The sequence below is a fragment of the Cariama cristata genome, unplaced genomic scaffold, assembly GCF_000690535.1.
Source record: "Cariama cristata isolate BGI_N322 unplaced genomic scaffold, ASM69053v1 scaffold9234, whole genome shotgun sequence".
Classification (NCBI taxonomy): domain Eukaryota; kingdom Metazoa; phylum Chordata; class Aves; order Cariamiformes; family Cariamidae; genus Cariama; species Cariama cristata.
Genome location: NW_009611235.1, coordinates 74,447 through 95,944, shown reverse-complemented (window position 1 = coordinate 95,944; position 21,498 = coordinate 74,447). Strand labels below are relative to the sequence as shown.

Here is a 21,498-nt window from a genome sequence, read left to right as displayed (position 1 = left end):
CCTGCTGAAGTTAAAGATCTGATTAGTATAGCTGATTAATTTCTAAGTACAGAGAGTCTTTTGCCTCTCTTTTGAAGATCAGAGGAACAGTTTGAGGATGTAGCCAAGTATCATACCCTATAGGTTCAGATGTATCATATTAGTGTCAGTGTTACTATGAGACATCAGCCGTCAGTAGTCAGTAGAAAATTGGTCTCATTTACCAGCCTTGGTTGAACTTCTTAGTTGAACATTGGGCCCCCTTGCAAGATCAGTCACGATCTGTGGAGTAAAATACAGGCTATAACTCTCTGACAGTGTAAATCACTACATCTCTGTTGTTACCATCAGAGCTACACAGTTAACGTTAACATTCAGGCTCTTTGGATGTAGAGCTCTCTGTGAGACCAGACCTTATATTTAATGAGCCATACTCTGATGAAACATTTTTAATGTTGGAAGTTGTCTGTAATAAACTTCTGTTACTGAAAGACAGCAAAGTGGTTTATTTTGCATATTAGAATTACAGTTTAAAATTATGGTTTTTTGATTAGCGTGCTTTTCATTATACCAAAATATTGTGTATGTATGCTGCTGGAGAGCATAATGCTTTAGAATTATTTCATCAATGATAAAATATTTTACAGTTCATTTTAAAAAAAAGTTTTAATAGTCTGAGCATCTTTAGTGTATTATAATAATACAGCGCTTTATAGCAGACTGTAAAACTCCAGATTACAGTTTTAGGAATCATGCAATTTTGTTTTATAGTTTAATAATTGTTCAATTGAAAATGAGTATGAGGTTACTAAAAACCAATTTAATGACTTACAAAAATACAACTGTATTGAAATGTACTACCCACCTTTACAGAAAATTGAAATTTCTATGGACAGATTATAGTTCTTATCCTCAGAAAGAATTTTGCAGATTTTTACTACTAAAAGCAGATGTAGCATTTGCGGTGTTCCCCTAAGCCACAGTTGTTTCTATGTTTCACATCAGTATCCTCTTATAGGAATACCTACAAAAATACAAAGTGCTAGAATAAACTGGAATCAGAAAATTGGATCACATCAGATAAGCCAAATCAAACTATTCATAGCCCATGTTATTACTTTATGTGGTTCTTCATCATATTAAAGGTATTCCTAATGTCAGCCAGCTTTAGTTCTCAATCAAATATCTAGTCCATCCTGTATTTCCCTTTTAAAACAGATAGCTCACCATAGCCTGCAAAAAACATCCATAAAATGGAGTACAGTATTATAATTTAAGGCAGAAGTACTACTAATAAAAATTCTAGGTCATTGCATTGTGATAGTAGATGTTTAATCATATTGTCTTTGGAAGTATAGTTCATAATATATTGTGCTTTTATGGGACTTGACAAAGAGCATTAAGACATATTGTTTGCTGTTAGCAAATATCAGGTTTTAGCCATGACTCTGCTCTCTTTTATACTTGTTCAAGTGAAAGTAACTCTGGTTATGCCAGCAGGCTGACCCTGTTGCAAAGCAAGTGCAGGCAAAAGTGATCATGCCACCAGGTCTGTAATGGAACGGAGAACAAAAATAGAATCCTTGAAATCATTAGTACTTTTTTTATTTTAACTGGAATAGCTTGTGGGAGTCCTACTTGTAGACCAGAATCCCATCATAGCAGCTATTCCACAGGCTCATAATGAAAAGGTACTCCTGACCTTAAAAACCCAATGAAATACAGTTAACTTCAGTTAAGCTAAGCTATCACCTCATAGCCTTTATTTATTCTGAAAACCACATGGTGTATTTGAGTGCTCTAGAAACAATAACTATTTTACTATTGTAAACTATGTTAATGCACTATGTTATCCTCAAAATTATATCCACAGAGATCATGAGGAAAACCAAAGACTGGTACTATCTCAGATAATTGATACAGTTGTCAATACAGAACTGTTTTTTTCTAAAGTATAAAAATAACTCAGCAGTTGCCAGAATAGATAAGAATTTAACAATTAAAATCTTTGTTTATCAATTCTGCCATTTTTGGAAAGAATTGTTATTTGCTAGGCAAACAAAAGGATTTCACAAGACTTTTATAATTGAAATGTATTTTTAAACACTGTTACTGAAGCAGGTATTGATATTTTTGTTTTGTAATGTGACAGTTTAAGACAAATGACAGTGTAGAGGCTAAATAATTGTGGATAGCGAAGCATTTTAATCACAGATGCATGTAGTTTTACAACTTAGGTGCCTTCTCCATCTTGTGGGAGGATGGTGCAGAGGGGCTGAGAAGTCAGGAGAGCAGCATAGCAATTCGTTGCACAACCTCCTCATTCCGTGGGAGTGAAGACTCACTCCTGGAGAGGGACCCTGGTGCGTTGTGCACAGCCCTGGTGCCGGGTCATGAGGTTTGCCTCATCTGTTGTGCTGCTCTGTGAAATCCCAGAGGTTGAAGAGATGGTCCCAGATCCTGGAGTAGAGTTGTGGGGCTGCCTGCCCCAGAGTCTTTTCCCAAAATCTTTGCTCCCTGGTGCTTTTATGAGTCCTTGAGTATATGAGTGGGTAGAGAATTGCTCACGGATGACTACTGCGTTCAAATTGCACTCTAATTCTCTGATTTGCTGTCACCCTTGTTGGCTCTTGCAGTCTGCTTGTTGCAGACACTTCTGGACACTTTTGCACTTCTTAATGATCAATTTGATCAATAGATCAAATAATGATCTATTTCCTAGAGCACACCAAATCTATGCTGTTGTTTGGGACAAGTGATTGATCTTATTTTGTCTATTGCTACAGTGAAGTGTCAATTAAAGTTCACTGTCTTATGCTCACAGCTCTGTCTGATTTATTTTCAGTCCAAAATAATTTTAAAGATAAGAATTGGGTAGTATGCAGAAGCTACTGCCCTGTTGTGGTAGGTCCTGAGCAGTTATAAGGCAAATAGAGTTCTCCACAAGCCTCAGGAGCCTTGTGCACGTGTTTAATTGTCTATTACTTAGTAGTTTCAAGTGTTCAGATTGCTTTGTTGCTGGTTTTAGCTGAATCATTATAAAAGATATAGTAGAGTTAAAGTATTTGAGGAAGGTGTATGAATTTGAGTACTCGAGTGCTCAGAAAAATAGAAAGGATAACCTGATATTACTCACTGGATGAAAATGGACTTGAAGACATTTACCTTATTGTCGCCTTTTACGCATCTTGCAGAACATGCCAATTGTGGAAGTAGATGTGGCAGCTTTGTTCATCCTTTTACACTCAGTCTCATGGCAACATTACTTTCCCTGGTGCAGAACTGTAACCTTTCCTCTGGAGGTCTAAACATCTCTGCAGCACCAGCAAAGAAAATCACACTGCTTTTAGAGAGATAGATTCCATTAAACTCATACACGGAGAGCAGCTCTAAACACAAAGGTGTTCTTAAACACCTTCCTGTACTCTTGGAAACCCTCCCTATTGGAAATAATAGAAATTCAAGAAATACACTATTTTATCATGGGGGAAAGTCCCCCTTCAGGAAACGATAACCAAGACTAGTTCTGCCTATTTATGTAACGTGAGTTGTTAGACTATTAGTCTCAATTTACTGCCATATCTACACCATCTGTGAAAGCTCACTGCCAGTTAACCATTAGTCTTTATTAGATCCTTTTCCTATCTGTCCTGTTGTTTGTGGGTTTTTTTCCTTCTTTTTTGTCCTTTCTTCTTGCAGATCTATTCTGTAATCCTTGGGCACTCAAATGCCTCATAGACTTATTCTAGAATGAAATTTATCAGTATACATTTTTCTGTATTTCCTCTAATGATGTAATGGCTAAATGCAGATGCAGGGGGAAAAAAAGACGGCACAAGACAGAGCAGGAGGGATGATGAGCCCATATGGCACAGGAGGAGTCGCCAAGCCATCACTGGCTTGGCTGCCTTGGAAGCTACAGTGAGGAAGGGGAAAGGGGCTGGGGGTTGTGGCCCTACTGGGGTGCAATTAAGAGACTGGAATAGGTCTGTATTTTGATATGGGAGAAAAGTCTGAGGCAACCCTGCTTCCTTATCCTTGATTAAAGGGGAAAACTTGCCTTCCTCTGCCAACAGCAAACCCAAGTACATGAAGTATGATTTGAGTCTAAAGAGGCAATCACATGACCTAATCAAATTCTGCTTTTGTTTATACACTTGTAAAAATGGCATAACTCCAGAGTCGTGTACATTGCAATTATCCTTAAGTATATGTTCTAATTATCAGTTACTCCTTACACATATATACATCATTCTTTGATATTTGTATGTAACCCATAAACTAATGTTCTTAAAAAATAAACTCCCCAGGCTCGCAGTTATCATGTGGCAGATATGCTCAAAAGCATTTCAGTAGTAATAGAGAAGATTTTTTTTAGGAATAGTTTTTTCCTTGTAACCAGCAGCAAATTAAATACAGAAAAGCGCAGTGGAAATTAGAATACAATAATAAATAATCATTCTAAATCGGACATTGATGACAAGGCAGTGTAGCTGCAAAAATTGTATGCTATTGAAGAGCTAAAATTTGGAACTAAATTTTTCAAGTAGTCAAACCAAGTTTATAGGAGAGAAAATGAAACACAGTCTTTTAACCGAATTGGCTAACATATACTCTTCATAAAAAAACATTTATGATAAAAAAAAATCTGAACATAAATATATTTTTGTTCTGCTTTTAACCTGTCTGCTCATTTTACTTATACTCTTCACTCTACATTAGTATTCAAAAACTGGAAATAAATCACACCCTTTATCTCCTACTTACTTTTTATCCCGATGACTCCTAATCAGCTGTCTTACCTGAATAAGAGATCTCTACGTTAGCCTTAAACCGTCTATTCTGCACCACTTTTCAACTTGCTATTGGGTCCCAGAACATGAGATGCTGTCACCCATTTCAGTACCTTGCCTTTGAAATCAATAGGACTTCAAAATATTTATTTTAGACTGTACTTTGGAGGAGGGCCTAAGTATTTCACACCAAATTGTAGTTCTAATCAGTGGACTTGGCCTAATAATCCCACCTCAGGCTGAGCCCTCCTGCGTGCTTAGCTCTTTCTGTGAGCCACAAGTAAACAGACTGACTGTTGTGCATAATGCAGGATATTTTTTCATAGGTTCACTCAGCATGTGTCCTAAAGAATTATAGGATTATCCTCCCTCATGTCTTTCTTAAAACAGAATTAGGTATTCAGGGCAGTAATTTACTAAATACTGCATTACATGGTACTACTTTATTTTTCCAGATTGACATTTTCAGAAGCCTCAAGTTGCCTCTAATTCAAGGCTAGATATGCATTACCACATGCCCATAAACATTTGGATGTACTGAATTCATGCTCGGATTTGAAATGTGTTCATTCAGATTTGTTATGTATGTGGCAGGTAAGAGGTGTGTACCAGGTAGGATCTAAATAGCTACCTGCAGTCATAAGTACCTAATTTGTGCAGAGAGCTGGGTAAGTGGGCATATAAATTAAGTGTGCACGGATAAAAGCAAAGCAGTTACAAGTATCTGTGAAAATCTGTTCCTAAATTTGTGTCTGCACAAATGTAAAAAAGTGGTTTGATCAGAACTTTTTGGATCGACAGTGTTTAGTATGGTTTTTTACAATGGCTTGCCCTCCTCTAGAAAAAGTAGTGCATTAACAGTTGCGTGCATCCAAGTTAAATTCTTGAAGACCATTATATAATGAATTCTTTGTCAGTATGCTATTCTGCACACCTCAGTCGCATATGCACTGTAATTATCTAGTTCTGAGGGCAAATTTTGGGATCTGTTCCTGCAGGCAACTAACTGCCTGTATACAATTTCAGAAGTCAAATGCAAATTCAGAAGGAGAAATGGTCCCTTTTTTCATACTGATTTTGAACTTAATTATTTGACAAATTCTTGCAACTATTTGCAGAATCATGCTCTCACCAAGAGTTGACCTAACCCCTATTACCTTTGATTAAGAATTCCTGATTATTCCTAAGGATTCCGTCACGGTTATTTGCAGATGAGAAATTCAGATTGTTACAGGCACAACTGAAAAGGTTTAGATGAAAAACACACCCGGTCTATACCCAGAGAACAGCTTAATGAGGATACTTATGAATCATTAATTAAGCAGAGGCTTTTCACCTTCAGGCTGATGGCTCAGATACGATGCTGTATTTAGTAGCAGTGCAACTCTTTGGTAAGTGCCCTTAGTGAGAGAGCTCTGCTCTTTGGGAGCGAACTGGTTGCCCTGGGTCTACATCACAGGGACAGCCCCTAAAATATAAGTCGTGCTGGCTCATGTCAGTGTAGCAGGGGACTGGACTCTAATTAGTTTCATGAACATTTAAAGAGAGCAACTGGCAAAGCTGCAGCTCCAAATAATCTCCAAGCCAGTGAGACACATCTGCTCATATATGCTCTGCAAGTCCTCATTCATCATCTGCTGCCCTTTGTTATATACAAAGCCTGTGGTAGTGCAATTACATTCATCCATGCACAGCATATCAGGAATGTGGTGTCCCATGCTGTTCAAGTGGTCACTGAGTGTGAGCAGCATAGTGATATCTCAGATCCCTTTTAAGGATGCTGTTCTCAAATACTGGAGAGGCTAATCCCACCTTGGCCACTGAATGTGGCATCTCTTCAACCCACTAAATTCACTTCTCATTGGGACAGTTCAGTACACTAGTGCAGTGCTGGTGTGCATATGCAGCCTGCATATACAATATATGTATGTTAATACACAGTCTGCATTATAGTCATCCTTCATCTCTAGTAATGCTGTCTTAGTTCACTTTCCACCCACTGGTCTGGAGGTAGGAGTAGCACAAGAAGCCGATATGTATGTTAATACACAGTCTGCATTATAGTCATCCTTCATCTCTAGTAATGCTGTCTTAGTTCACACTTTCCACCCACTGGTCTGGAGGTGGGAGTAGCATAAGAAGCCGTCTTGATGCTGTAGTCGACAAACACACCCAGATATATATATATTTTTTTTGAATGCTTCCTTTCGGGAAACTTGATGACAATGTATTGACACTGAAACTTGCTAGTAAGACAAACCTGATGCTTGTGAGTATTAGATGCATTAGAGTAGGTAGATCACAAAATACACCCCTCACTTGGTCTGTTTTCTACTTGCCTCAGCTCAGTCCAGAACTATTAATAAAACTGTTATGCACTCAGGGAAATATTTGCTGCCAACTATCATCAATCAAGATTCTCTTCAGATAGCATTCTCAAGATGTTTTTCTAGGTGAAACCTTCTAATCTCTCTCTCGAGTCCCACTAAAGGATGTTAAAATTTGGTAGCATAGGGCACCTTCAAGATTTTTCTTGTAGGATTTGCAATGGAATTAGAAAAATCTGAGGATATAGGAGGACTGTCCCTTTTTAACAGAGCAGCTCATCTCCCAGAAAGGGAAATGAAGGGCATGGGGAAACATCCTGAGTGCTTTGTGACGTTTTAAACCTATATGCCATTAATTCCTCACTCACTTTGACAAAGTGCACTGCCTGAGGTGCAAATTAGTGCCACTTTTGTGCACTGAACCTGTCCTCTTAAGAGAAGAAGTGTTCCAGAGAAGAAGTGTTCCAGAACCGCCTCCTCATTTCAAAAGTACTACAGAATAGTTGTCAGTATTGACCTGAGCTAGATTAAACAAGCTACCTTGGAATATAAGGCTGTATATGCCATTAATAATCCCCTGAACTATCCAGTTTGTCACAACGTAATACTTCAAAAAGTAAGCAAACTAGTCACAATAAATCTTCAAAAGCTTCTTCCAGTTTAGTATGGAAACCTTACAAAATATACCCAAAGCAATCCTGTTGATCTCCATTACTTGCATTATTAACATTCGTCTGTTTGTATTTTCTGGCTAATTAAATGTAAACATAAATGTAAGCCTTCTGTCCTTTTGTGAATGATTTGTGTGATGAAACAAATCAGGATCTTATCCTTTGAATACAATTTTGCATAATCTGCTAATTATTTGCATAATCTGGTTATTACAGGCTCAGATTTGTTTTAATAGGGTTCTAATTGTTAAACATCCAACATTCACAATACTTTTCATGTCTAAGAAATTGTTTCATTGATGGAAAAAATTTCTCAGTACTTCTTACTGAGCTCAAATTTGAGCCATATATGCAGATGATATTAGGAAGTTACTTTCCATTTTCCCACTGATGCAGTGAAATCAGGGCAGTAAGGACTAAGGCACCTTTCTAGTAAGGGCATGATTCTGCAGACTCCTCTTACATGAGAGTTTCTCTGCTTATTTGAATAGCTACACTAACTACAGTGTAACTGTTGTGTGAGAGAGCATCGTTCACGTGTAAATAATGGATATGAGGAAGGCCACTATAATATCATCCATTACAGTATAGTCCACTATAGTATAGCCCATTAAAGAGAATTAGTGTTTGGATTTCACTCCTAGTATTTTTGAGAAGGGATTATTTTTCTCTCCTTCACTCACTTCAGCAGAGGAAGAATGAATGTAGGATGCTACATCAAAGCCTCTCACAAGTATTCAGTTTTAAGATCCATACTGCAAGAGCCTTTTAATAATGTTTAAGAAGCTGACAGGACAAACCAAGGTCTAGCTTAGCTAATGGAGATCTGTGGACAAGACCAACTAGATATTTTTTTTTTTCAGTCGTGACTTAAATCTGTTGAAACATATGCTTGTTGTAGAAAATAAAATGCCAACAATCAAATTTGTGTGATATTAATTAACTTTTAGAAATTAAAATGCTATCAGAATTTATTAATCAGGAATACTAACAGTGAATTTGAATGCCTTTCTACAAAAGTATAAAGGCGTATATTCTAATGAAAATAAAAATAGTTTATTATAAACACAGCTAGCAGCTATGCTTGAAGTAGTCTTACATTTCGCATTAAAAAAATCCTGTGTTCAGTGACTTTGAACTTTGCCAAAACATTAACTGTTTGGGTGAAATTTTTCATGTTATGTGTTTAGCTCTGGCTGAATTCTTGGACAATAACTGCCTGTCAAAACCACAGTGTGCCATAGCCTGTTTTTTTATAGACTCACGTTGTTAAATTTGATAGCATTATTTTAAAAAAAATCTTTCAGATATTTTTATTCTGAATAGTATTTTCAGTGCTAGAAACGAACATGGATACTGAGGCAAGTATTACAGCAAGTTCACTAAAATGTCAGCTCTGCCAGTTCTGAGGATACATCTATGCCCCTGCAGAATTCAGCTACAGGATTAGAGGAACAGGGAGAAAATGCTTTAAAAATTTTATTTCAGTGGCACTTCTGGAGAGCAGATTGTGCCAAAAATTCAAAATTCAATTAATCCAAATCACAGCTGTTCAAGATTGAATTACTTTAAAAGAAAAAAAACACTGGGTAAATCATGTCATGATTTAATGGGACATGGGTACAGGCATAGCCACATAACTGTGGATGTAAGGAGATCAATACGTTGGGCTTGAAATGTCTAAACAAAACGGGGGAGGGGTGGGCATAGCTGTATGATGGGTACGCAACTAAGTGGCTAGTTTCTTCTGCTGTTCTGTGCAAGGTTACTTTAGTATCTGCAGCCTTTGCTTTTGCCTTTCTGTAATTGCAGCAAAGTCGCTCGTTATCCGAAGTGTTTTTGAAACCCTTTAAAGGCTTTGTGTTTTCTTTCTGTGCGTAACCATGCCAGTACTCACAACACATACAGTGGTTAATAAAGAGAAAAGTCTTGAACATTTTTAGTCACTTAACCAAAAGCAGATGTTCATGGTTATTCTCTTCCCTTCCCTTTTAAAATTTATGAGTGAACACAGTGCTCAAGAAACCAGCAATAATATCAGTTGCTTAAGGTTGGCATAGCACGAACGGAAGCTTCCTGTAATGCTCAGCGCTCAAGGCCTCATGCAGACTGATGTTCAAGCAAGCTTGCCTGATCTTTCCTTCCAGCTGCAGAACCAGAGGACAGCATGCCTGGTCCTGCTGCCTGAGTGCAGAGGCAACACATGACCTTGTTTTCTTAATGCCTTCCACCTACTGACAGCTCAGAGCTGGATGTGTCATGAAGCTGACCAAGGCAGTGAGCATCCCTGCTGAGCTCTCTCGCTGCAACTCTGCTTTCAGCTTGGGAGGCTCCCAAGGTTTTCTTAGCAGAGAGTCCTGGCCGCACACTGTCCTGTCTTCTGTTCAGTGCAAAGGATAACTTGCCTGCAAGTAACAGGCGTAGTGCATACCTACCTAGCAAAGAGCAGCCCATCGCAGGTGCAGCTCCAGCCAGCAGTTACCTGCCAAGGCGTACCTGGAGGTGTGAGCTGCAGCGTAGAAGCACGGTACCTGCATTAGTATGGTCCCTCTTTGCAAGGCTCATTAGCGCAATGCAGGCCTATGCTGTTCTGGCTGAGCTGCTTTTAAGTCCCGTAGTAGCCGTGGCTGACAGCTGCTCGGGAGTGTTTTCACCACACTTCAGTGCACCCCGTAGCCCAGTCTAATAGGGGAGGTAGGTACCTTGTCTGCTGCCAAACAGAACAACTTTGTTTGCATATTTGGACACGCAAAGGCACACATTCCGGCCTGGGGACGTGGTGTGGGATCTGTAGTTCTTCAGTGGCTTACCTTTGTTCAAAACTAAAAGCTGAGTATGTCTTTTAACTGGGATTGTAATGGCTTTGTGTTCATGCTGCTTTTCTTCAGATGATGTGTGTTGCGCAACAAGCAGATGCTACCTGTAACTGCTATGTATGGCACTGAGTTGATAGCTGTGGTGAATCACTAGGGAAATGTGTTTTAATAATAAAATCCCAAACAACTTGATTTTGGATTACATGGCTGTTCAGTTTTATAACTAGAGGAAAAAAAAGGAAACCTAGGCAGCCTAAGCCATTGAGATATTAACCTAGTAAAACTTACTCCATCTATGCTTTTTAGTATTCTGTTTTCTCCTCTGCCCTTCTTAATGCAAAAATATTTGCTTGAGGCAAATCCATAAAAAGACAGATTAGGAGAATTGCATAATATCCCCTAAAAATAGGAAACAAGAATCTGGGACTATGGAAATTTGTTTTTCTCAGATAAATGAATGACTGAACACAAAAGCGTAATTGTTAGCAAGTCTCTGTACTGCCATGAAAGGTAAGTCAGTTCAGTTGTCTTGACTGAGTGTCATATTTTGTGCTGTGCTCACTGGGAGACTAATTGCTTGAAATAAATATTTGAAGATCTCTATGTCTGGTCCTTGTAAGCTGTTTGCTCAGTTTGGTGTTTCTGATAGGATCTGTTTTTTATAAAACCTTTAAGATTGCTGTTAGGCAGTTTTTGTACCATATTATCCCAGCCATATAAGTGCAGTGAGAGATGGGGCTTAATTAGGTCTCATATTTATTAACATAAGAATCTAGGAATGATCCAGCAATAATTCATACGGTGCGGGTCATTTTTCCTTCTTTCCACACTTTCTTCTGCTCCTTTTGGGAGGATTACTCCCAGCTCTTTCCCCTTCCAATCAAATTTGCTTACAATTTGAAGATTGAAGAGGTTGGAGGGATGAGGTTTTCCTCTATCGATATCAGACTTTATCAACTCTTAGGCCCATTTCTTAGGTTTCCGAAGTGGTGTCTGCTGCTAAGTGTGTTTCCATCTGCACCTATCAAGCGACCCAAGTGTCTGCAGTGTGTGTTAGACCAGAGCTAATTGCATCCATCATTAACTGGTGGCCTGGGGAAGAGACACGGTTCCCAGCCCACCTGGCCCTGTCCAGAAGAGACTGGGCAATGCTCCCTCATTGGTGGCTGAAGAGCTGGAAAGGTGGCTTTAGCAGAACAGAGACCTACGTATGTCCCAACCCCTCTTCCCAGAGGATTCCTCTGGCCTACCCTGAGGTGAAGATTTCTTTTCAACCCCCTTTCCTCCTGAAGGAACACGTGGAAACAATCTTAGGAGACCCACCATCCTTTTCCCCTTTCCTGACCAGAAAACAAACCTCCCTTCTTTGAGGTTGCCCTCTCTTCCTTGTTTCTGATGCTTAAGTACTCAAAACCAGCAAGAATCTATTAATGTTGAGGGATAAGGGAACTGTTTTAAATGCCATGTGTGTTCCCTTAAGAAAGCCAGAGCTTTGTGAAGGTAAACTCGGTAGATCTGTCACTGTGCAGTTTTGCCCACTGAGCAGCTGTCTGCTGGTTTTGGATGGGACCTAACTCATGATTTCTGAATGCTTGAACTGGCAAACCAAGGGTGGCTGGGCCTGAAGGCAGTCGGGGTGTCCTGCAGTGCTCAGGACTGCCTGGGATCTGCCACCCTGCCCAACTGGGGCAAAACAGGGTGGGGGAAAGACCCCTGTAGTGGAATGGGGACAAACTGTGTGATTTTAGGACCGGTACGAAGCTATGGGGGACGGGAGCTTAGGGCTGGGAGGTGATGGGATCTGAAAGAACTGACTGATAAACTGTTCATTGCAGTGCAGCCTGTAAGACTCTCTGTGTGTTTCCTCAGAGCATATTTGGGCACAAGGGGATAATTGGTATGCTTTTTTTAATGTCTCCCAGCTGAAAAACTTGTGATTTGATTCTTATTGTGCTGGGTGTTATCTACAGAGCTTTGGAGACTGGTGTCAGCAGTGTCTCCGTAATGCTTGTTTTTAAAATATACTTTCTTCACTCTACAAAGTGGATGACAGAACTGTAGTGCTTTTATGCAGAATGACGACTGATAATTTCATGCCCCAAGCTTGTATCTTGAGGGCTGATTCAGCACAGAAATTAAAAAAAAAAAGCAGAGATCTGATTTCTTTGTTAAAGGATTGTGCAAGGCTGATTGTTTTTATAGCTTAAATAGCTTTGCACCCTGGCTGTACAGTATGGGTTTCAAAATTACTCTGTGCTGAATTGGATCCTTGTTTTAGTGGCCTGTCTGACCCACACTTTGCTTGTCTTCCCTGTTGAAAGTAATTTATACTCCAGCGTGGCATAGTACTACTGTGCTAATAAGAAAATACTATTGACAATTGTGATAGATGCACCTATTACTTAGTGAGTGCAGAAGAGTTAAACTGATTGCATTTTTACAGTCTGTATATTTCTCTGCTTATTGTTTGTGTCCCGCTGTTGGAAAAACAGGTTAGTTGCATAGTAAATCTCTCTAATCAACACAAAAGAAGAACAAAAAGAGCAAGCACCCTCATTTGTTACAGCTACTTCAGAAGCGTGGTCATTTGAAGGATGTATTCTGGAAGATCTGTCCCTCTTCTTCAGAAAGGCTTGTTAATATGGGCATAACTAACCAGGCATCTAAGGAGAGGGCAAAGGCACACTTCTTAAAATTAACTGAAAAAACAACCCACATAGCAGATACCTATCATAACGATACTTCTGTTGTCTCTCGCTGTAATGTCTAAGCAATATGTTCCATAAAGCACATAAGGCCCAAAGTATGTAGCTAACAGCAAAGGATTGGTTTCTGAGTTCAGATGCTCACTCTGTGCCTGTTTGCATTCAGATCTAATGCATTCCGTTCCCTTTACATGCTTCTCCTTCCCTCCCCTCCCTCCAAATTAAAGCTCACCTCCATTTGGAACCATCCCCGGTCAGACCTTTTCCTTGCTGTGAGTAACATAGATACGCATGCTGTAGTGGTTATATAAAAATACTGCTGAATGACAAGCCATAAATAATGTGTGTGCTGACTCCTGGTGAGATACTGCTGCAGTGTTTAATGCATGTTTTAATGATGTAGTGCTGTGATTTGTGGAAGCTGGATGCATAATTGCAAAATAGCATTTCTGGGAAAAAATTCAGGGTTATAGTGTCTGCAAAGGATGGAAGTAGAGGGTTTTGGGGGATAGGAAGCAGTGAGTTACTAGGTTTGGGAGGATTTTGTGATGGTTATTAGGTGTAGGGCAAGACAAGACTAGGTTAGGGTATGTATGAGCAAGGATATATATGATCGGACTCCTCTAGGAGGCATTGGGATTAGAAGGAAATATGGAGGTCCCCAGACTCCTTTGGAGGAGAAATCTCTCTATAAGCAATATTCCTTTCTCCTTTCGGAAAGCCACTAGCTCCTCTTCTGATCCTGGTTCGCCTTTCTTTCTAGGAAAGGAATAAGTAAAAATTTGCTTTTGATGATGAGAGTTTTTTTCTTTCTGGATATGCAGTTGATTTCTGTACCAGCTCTTGACTAAGTCTAACACTTTAGTTCGAGTATTAAAAGCTAAAGGTTGTGGAGACCAAAACAAGGCTTGTGTGACTAACGGACAGGATATTGAAGCTCATCAGGAGGCGCATGACTATGATTATCTCTAAATATCATCATCTGCTTGTGCTACCACAGCGGTAAGATTCTCTGTAAAAGCAGATGTTCATTTTTACAGAATATAAAAGCTTAAGTGAGTGCAAGGTTGTTGGCAGTGTGGGGGCAGCGTCGTCAGAGTATCCCACATTACTGAATTATAGTTGCCTGCGAAGCCGTGGTGAGTGTCAACCCATCTTAGGTAACTTTGGTTTACAGTCAGAGGCATGTCACAGCTGAGCGTGTAAGTCATTAGCAAATGCTGTTGTATCTCAGTAGAAAAGATCTCATACCTCTTTCCATATGGTTAACCAGTTATTTTAAGCTGCTTTTCTTTCTTTTTTTAATTAGGCTTTTTATCAACCCAGCCTTGCTTGTTTTTTGTTTAATGATGGAATTCCCGTAGATCTTTTTGTCACCAGATAAGAGCTTTATATAAAAATTAAAAAATATATAAGTTTGAATACAGACTTATTAGCCATTTGTGTGTGCTATTTTACTCCTGTGCAATTAGGTACTTCTGGCACATTTGAAGGTCCCTTCTTGCCTATATGTTAGGCACGCAGGATACCTGAGATGGGGATTGACAATGAGTCTTTGGCATCTTGCATAATGAACAACTTTCATTTTTGAAATTTGTTGATGGTGTAGATATTCCCTGTCAGAATTGTCTGCAGCTGTACATGACAGGCACTCATTTCTATTGTTTATTTTTTTAGGATAATGAAAGATGTTATAAAGTAAATATCGGATGGCTGAGGATATCCTTCATAATTCAAATGCATGTTTCCCAGTCTGGGTGTATTTCCACCAAGGCTATCAGCATCACCTCCAAACCCTGACGTTTTGCCTCTGATAAGGTGTTCACTCACTGTAGCACAAAAACAGTTCTGCTACATATAGAGTCGTTTCTGCCTGAGAATAGGGCAGGAAGATTTTTCCCTTTAGCTTGTAATTAAAGGACATACACCTTCTATAGCACTCTCTTCAACACGTAGGTTGGTTGGGGTTTTTTTCCCATTACTTGTGATTTAGTGATGCACTGTTGTATTATAGTAGTGCAGCCTATGCCAGCATTTCCATTATAACCTGTTTTTACAGGTTTATAACTCAACAGTAAAAATGTACTCTTCCAATTTGAAACTTGGCATATAATGTCTCATCTCATCCTCAAAATGATAGTTTTTTCCTTCCCTTCACTTTCCTCTCACCAAAAGAGGTTACATTTTTGCTGTATTTTTAAATGGAAGATACTGTCCTTTCTGTTTTGATAAGAGAAAAGCCTGCCTGATTATGAAAATTACTTTTCAATGGTAAGAAAGGAGGACTTTATAATAGAGGATGCATGTGAATAAGTGTTGTTGATATTAGAATGACTACAATAAGTATATGCATAGAGAGAAGTATTACCTTCCAAATGAAAGCTGAGGAATATTGATCAAAATTATTGAAAAGCTTTTTTTGTGTTGATTTTTGTTTCTAGCAGTTGATTTTACCCTTAAAATAGTATTCTCAAAGGTAAATATGTTTTAGCTGCTGCACTCTATTGTTTATCAGACTGAATGAAGTAAAGGAAGACTTTACTGCATATAGACAAAATAATGGTATTTTTTCTCTTTTCTCATTTAAGAAACACTGTACAGAAGGAACATTAATTCTAACTTTGGTGTTGAGACCAACTACCAAGGGTAGACTTGTAGTTAGCATAGTGTTATGAATCCAAAGCAGGCGTAAGCAGCAAAGCACGTTTCCAATAGACAGATGCTTGTATGGACTGGGAAATTTAGCACTGAATGACAAACCAAGAAATATGAAGCTTGTATGATCCTTAGCGTTTACACTGTCAAGATCTGAACTTCTGGACCTGAGGCCTCATCTGAAGCCTCACATTCCAATTCAATGTAGTATGGGTGTTTAGGATGTAAGAAAATCAGGACTGAAGTCCAATTTCTCCTTCTTTACCTGTGTCCTTGGAGCCAGCCATTTAGGAGTTGAAATCTACCCAGTTACCAGTAAAGAAAGTTCCCTAACCTCTGTGAATACTACCACCACTGCAAACATGGCAGCAAGGCTCCACTGTGTTGCTTCTTATTGTAGCAAATTTACTTCCAGGCATTTCTTTTTCCATTTAGATAGTTAAATTTATGCTTACCATAACCACTTTAATGGTACTAATTAGAAGAAAGGGTTTGTAAGAGAGAGATTTCACGGAGGGTGTTTATTAATGAATTGAGCTATTTTTTTGTCATACATTTGAAAACTATCAACATATATACAGTATGTATTCTTACTGTAGCTAAGCTGCCCTTCTCTTGAATCCTAGCTGGTTTAGGATTTCTCTTGTCTCCAATACATCTATTTATAAACATAAAAGTTTCATGAAAAGCAGACTATGCACTTCCTAATGAGAAATTCAGTTCCTTCATTTGGATTCTAAAATCAGTAACTAGGTCAAAGACTATTTTGTATCCATAGGCAGCACCAATGGCTTTCAGATAGAAAATAAAATAGCCGTACGTGGAACTGAATTTTTTGGAGGGAGCGAAATCAGAACGCTCAGCACTTCCTCACATCAGCTTTAGAGTTGTCCATCTCTCCCAAAACTGGTGGGATTCTGCAGTGTAAAATGAATGTAACACAGTAAGATTCAGATCCTCTTTTTTTACGGGATATAAATCGCAACTCCAACAAAACTTCCAGGTGGAAGTATCAGACATGCTCAGTGCAGTCAGTAGTTTCAGTGTGTAAATCCAAGTCTTCTGTTATAAGAATTGATTGTACATTTCACACTGGTAGCTCCTATAAAAGAGTGCTGTTTATGTTTCTGGAATATGCAAAGAAATAAATGATATTGAGAATCACTGAAGTCCTTAAATCAACCACAGCACCATTTATTGCAAATATCTTCAGCACCATGGGGATTGCTATTGCTATTGTAGAAAAGCAGAAAACTCCCAGCCCAGTCATGTTCACTTGAGCAACGGAAATATTAAACACCTTATGATGCTACACAGGGTGCACACTACTGCTTTTATTTTGTATGATGCTGCCACCAGAAATGTTTTTTACTTGAGTCAGTGTGGAGAGCACACAATCATAGCAACAAGTGGATGCTCGTCATAAGACATGGCTGAAGATACAGCAGATTAATTTTTTAGTTTTTGATCATCTAATATATTCCTGTATTTAATAATAATCCATGTATAATAATCAGTGAATGCAATGTAAACAAACATCTCAATTTGACTTACAGGTGTACATGTTAAAAGACATTAAATGTTCTTTTTGTAACTTTCTAGAAGAGACTCTGTGGCAGCCATGTAATATTTTAAACTTATATTTGTATTTTCACAATAATACTTGGACAAATTGCAAGAATCATTAAGGATAAACTACTCCTGTGTTGTATATTTTCCTAAAACTGAGGCATATGGTAGATTTGTTGTTAATATGCAGTGGTATTATGGTAATTATTAACTGTCAAATTTCATTTCTTCTCATGAACATCCAGCCCTATTTTTAAGGGGCCACAGAACCTAAGATGTTCTCTGCAGCTGATGGCACTCATCATTGTAATTACTAAGTACCCTTAGTTGACTGTTTGAAGTTTTGTTGTAAATTCAAATCAGAATGTGAATGTTATTGGAAAACATGCAGTTACGTTTGGAGAGTTTATTTGCTAATCATGTGCAAATCACTGTCAAAATTACAGGAGTATGACAACCCATGCAAACTTATCTAATTGTTTTGCGCTGCTGTATGTATAAATTGTACAGGGAATAAATTTTGCATTTGTTCATAGGCACAGAAGAAGAGGAAATCCAATGAATCTGTAGATACAGAGCTCTGTCTTAATGAGGTAAGAGTGTGGATCCTGTATATTTCACAGCACAGGTGTCTCCCCATAATATAAAACGTTCAAAGTCTATGAAGATTATAGTGGGCTTACCTCACACTAAAGTCTTGCTAGTATTGTTATGTTTGGATACCATCATGTATTAAAGAACGATCTTACTGAGAAATCTGGAGCTGGGCTCAGAGACGTCTGCTGGCTTTATATTTTAATAGCTGTATAGCACATGTTTAGGCAAATCCCGTGGTAATTATCATTGCACCTAGCAAGTATACTTAGTTAATAATCTGCAGAAGCACAAGATGATATGGCTTTTAACAAATACACAGAAACATACTGGACATCATTCTGTGGCTAACAAAAATTACCAATTTAGGGCATGAAATGATGTTCACATCAGGAGATGTGATGCTCATACATCAGGAGACAGATTGACAGCCCCAAGAGACATGAATCTCCCAGTGCTGTTTGAGTAGTCTGCTCAGCCTGACCTCCAAGGCCCCCTTTCAGACGTAAACATTACATCAGTTTTCCATGTCTGTCAGTCCATACCCTTTGTACTGAGTCTCTCAGGAAGCTTAATAATTAGCGATGTACCTAAATTAATTTTTACAATGTGGAAGCACATAGCCTAGGCATTGGAGCGAGATCAGCTCTGCAGGCATAAGCCACCAAAAGCATGTGACCGTATCTTCAGGTTCTCCTTCACCAGTCCAGATTTGCCCAGTTCTAAGCAGTAACAGTTCTATATCCCATTCCTAATTCTTTAGGTTCTATTAAGAATTTCCTGTAGATACTAGAATGAAGCCTAATAACACATGAGGGAACAAGGCAGTAATGTGAACAGATCTGTTGTCATCTTGTGCTGACTAAAAGACCTTACACAAGAAGGCTCTACTAACTGTAGCTTACCATGAGAACTGCTGGTCCATCTTATCCTATACTCTGTCTGTGACAGTTTCCAAAAAGCTGTTGCCCAGGGTTGGGTATAAGAAAGCATATTGTGATAATTCCCCCAATGCCTCTACTGCTTCTAACAGTTTGCTTCTCAAGGCCTTCCAGTTAGCCAGCCCTAGCAGGTGACATCAAAGTGAAGGAGTGGCATGGAGATTTATCCATGAATGCCTCCCTGGCTCTGTAGACAGTCATTCCTGTGGAAACGGATGCTCTAGTCTAAATTGTCCCTTCTAGTCTAAATTGTTCTAATTCTGTGATTATACCTGTTAGGTTTTTCTTTTTACTGAGGGTGATAGCAATGAGAAATATTCCTGCTACACCTCCTCCTTAAATAGCTCACTATAATCTGCCAATCTGCACTTGCATATGCATACTAATTATTGATAGCAAAGAAGACAAGGAATGTAAATAATGCAGCAATTAAGGGAAAAAAGGCATGAGAAAGACAATTTTCATAAGCTAGAAAACTCTGTCTTTTCTGATCCCATGGATTAGATGTGATTTATTGTTATCCAGAAGGAGCTTGCTGTCAAACCAAGTTGTTCTCTTGACTGGGCAGAAGCTGCAGTTTCTCTGTGGCTTCTGCATTTGCTCTTGAAATTAAACTGGCATGATAAGCAGAGATTGATAAAAAAATTGCCATACTTAACAAGGGTAGGTTTTACACATGAAACCATTGCGAAAGTAGGGATTTTTTAACACTTTTTTTTTTTTTTTTTGAATTGTGCTGTACTGGTGTTTTTTATCCCCTAACTTTAAAATACTGTCATTTTGACATCTGTTTTTGTGCCTTTTGTATCATTCAATCTGTGACAGTGATATATAGGTAACAGTGGAGGGTGGGACATGAACAAACAAAAGATGAATTTCACCATGTAGATTTAAGTATTTTGCAATGAAAATGTGTAATGATGACCAAGGAAAGTATTGTGTCTTGCAGAATGCTATTGGAAAAGACAACACAGCAGGAGTCTCCACCAGTCACATATCTTCGGAGAATTCGCTCGCTCTTCCTACAAGCTTCTATCTAAGCACACTGCTCACTCTGATGACACTTGCACTCTCACTCTCTTTGTTCCTAAGCTCATCAGTCATCTTGTAGCTGCATAACAAAAGGACATGTAAAAACAAACAAAAAAATTCTGTTTCCTGTCCTCTGTTGTTTATCTGGAATTCCAGGTCTGGGAGCTAAGCTGAGGCACTCCTGCTAGAACAGTTTCAGTCAGCTGGAATTTTTTTTTTTTTTTCTTCTCTCTAAAAAAGCTTCTTGTGATATTTAGAGGCTTTGTGAAATACTTGGTGCAGTGCTACATTCCAAACCCAAAAGGCTTTTGGGCATGCAGTGTTTTAAAGAGACGGTGTGTAAATTTACCTGTAAAGCGACCTGGTTGGATTATTTTAATAATAATTATTTTCATTCTGGCTTTTACCTGAGAAGGAGGATGGCAGTTTTCTTAAGATCCTATTTATCTCATTGAGTAGTTTTGGTTTTCAAATGGATTGAACTTCAGACTGTCAAAGATGCCAGGCTTTTGTCTAATGGTGAATGTTCTCCCAGAGAGTGGACTTCACGAAACTTCTTCATTTGGTAAATTGCTACTGATGTTAAACTCTTTCAGTGTATTAGCATTTTCCTCTTTAAATGTTTACGTACTGTAAGTGATTCTGCGTTCCCTGCTGAGAAGCCATTATAATTCACACACAGATACCATGTACGTCTTTCAGTTAAATTCTCATAAAAATACAGTGTGGCATAGAACTTTTTAACAGCACGTTTATCTTTTAACTGTAATAATCTAGCCTTAACAAGGGTGAAGATTCTTTACATTAACAAGAACCAGCTCTTGTGAAAGCTTGATAAAAATACATTTCTTTAAATTTGAGGATACGTGGTAGAAACAAATTTTGCTACGGGGTTTCAGCTGTACTAGTTTATGGTCTTCTATGCTTCCACTGTGATAACATAGTCCAGTTATTATACTATTTGTTTAATAAAAAATGACATACAATTTATTTGCTCTACTAAACCAGCATTATTTGTTTATACATAGCTGATAATGTCAGCTGAAAAAGTTACAGGAACTTCATGCCTTACTTCTCTTATTACAACGTCATAGAGGGAAAAGAGGTAGTAAGGTATCATTTAAGCTGTGTTTTATTTCTTAGCCTGCTAAAATCAACACAAAAGGATGGTTGATCCAATTACAAGGCAGCATCATGTACACTCACCCATGTGACAGGCTTTCCTCACCCTGCTAGTTCCTACTGCAGAACGTGGCATTGCTGATGATGAACTGTTTGCAAGACCAGTTCCATAAATTGTTTTAATAGTTTGGATGGCAATATCTCCGGCATAAATGATTTGATCACTTTAGTTTTCATTCAGTGACATTGACAGCCTGTGCTGGCTCATGATGAGCTTCTGTGGTATCTAGAAGG

At 38.5% G+C, this 21,498-nt stretch overlaps 1 protein-coding gene across 1 annotated transcript in view; it reads left to right on the top strand.

The window, feature by feature from the left end:
- Positions 1–21,083, top strand: part of LOC104160102 (GDNF family receptor alpha-1-like) — a gene marked incomplete at its 5' end in the record, with an annotated part of 26,943 nt that extends 5,860 nt beyond the window's left edge. The window contains 2 exons of the mRNA XM_009698161.1: positions 18,052–18,108; positions 20,000–21,083. Of these exons, the coding sequence (XP_009696463.1) occupies positions 18,052–18,108; positions 20,000–20,161 (219 nt within the window). The remainder of the gene's footprint in view (positions 1–18,051; positions 18,109–19,999) is intronic.
- Positions 21,084–21,498: the final 415 nt, after the last annotated feature.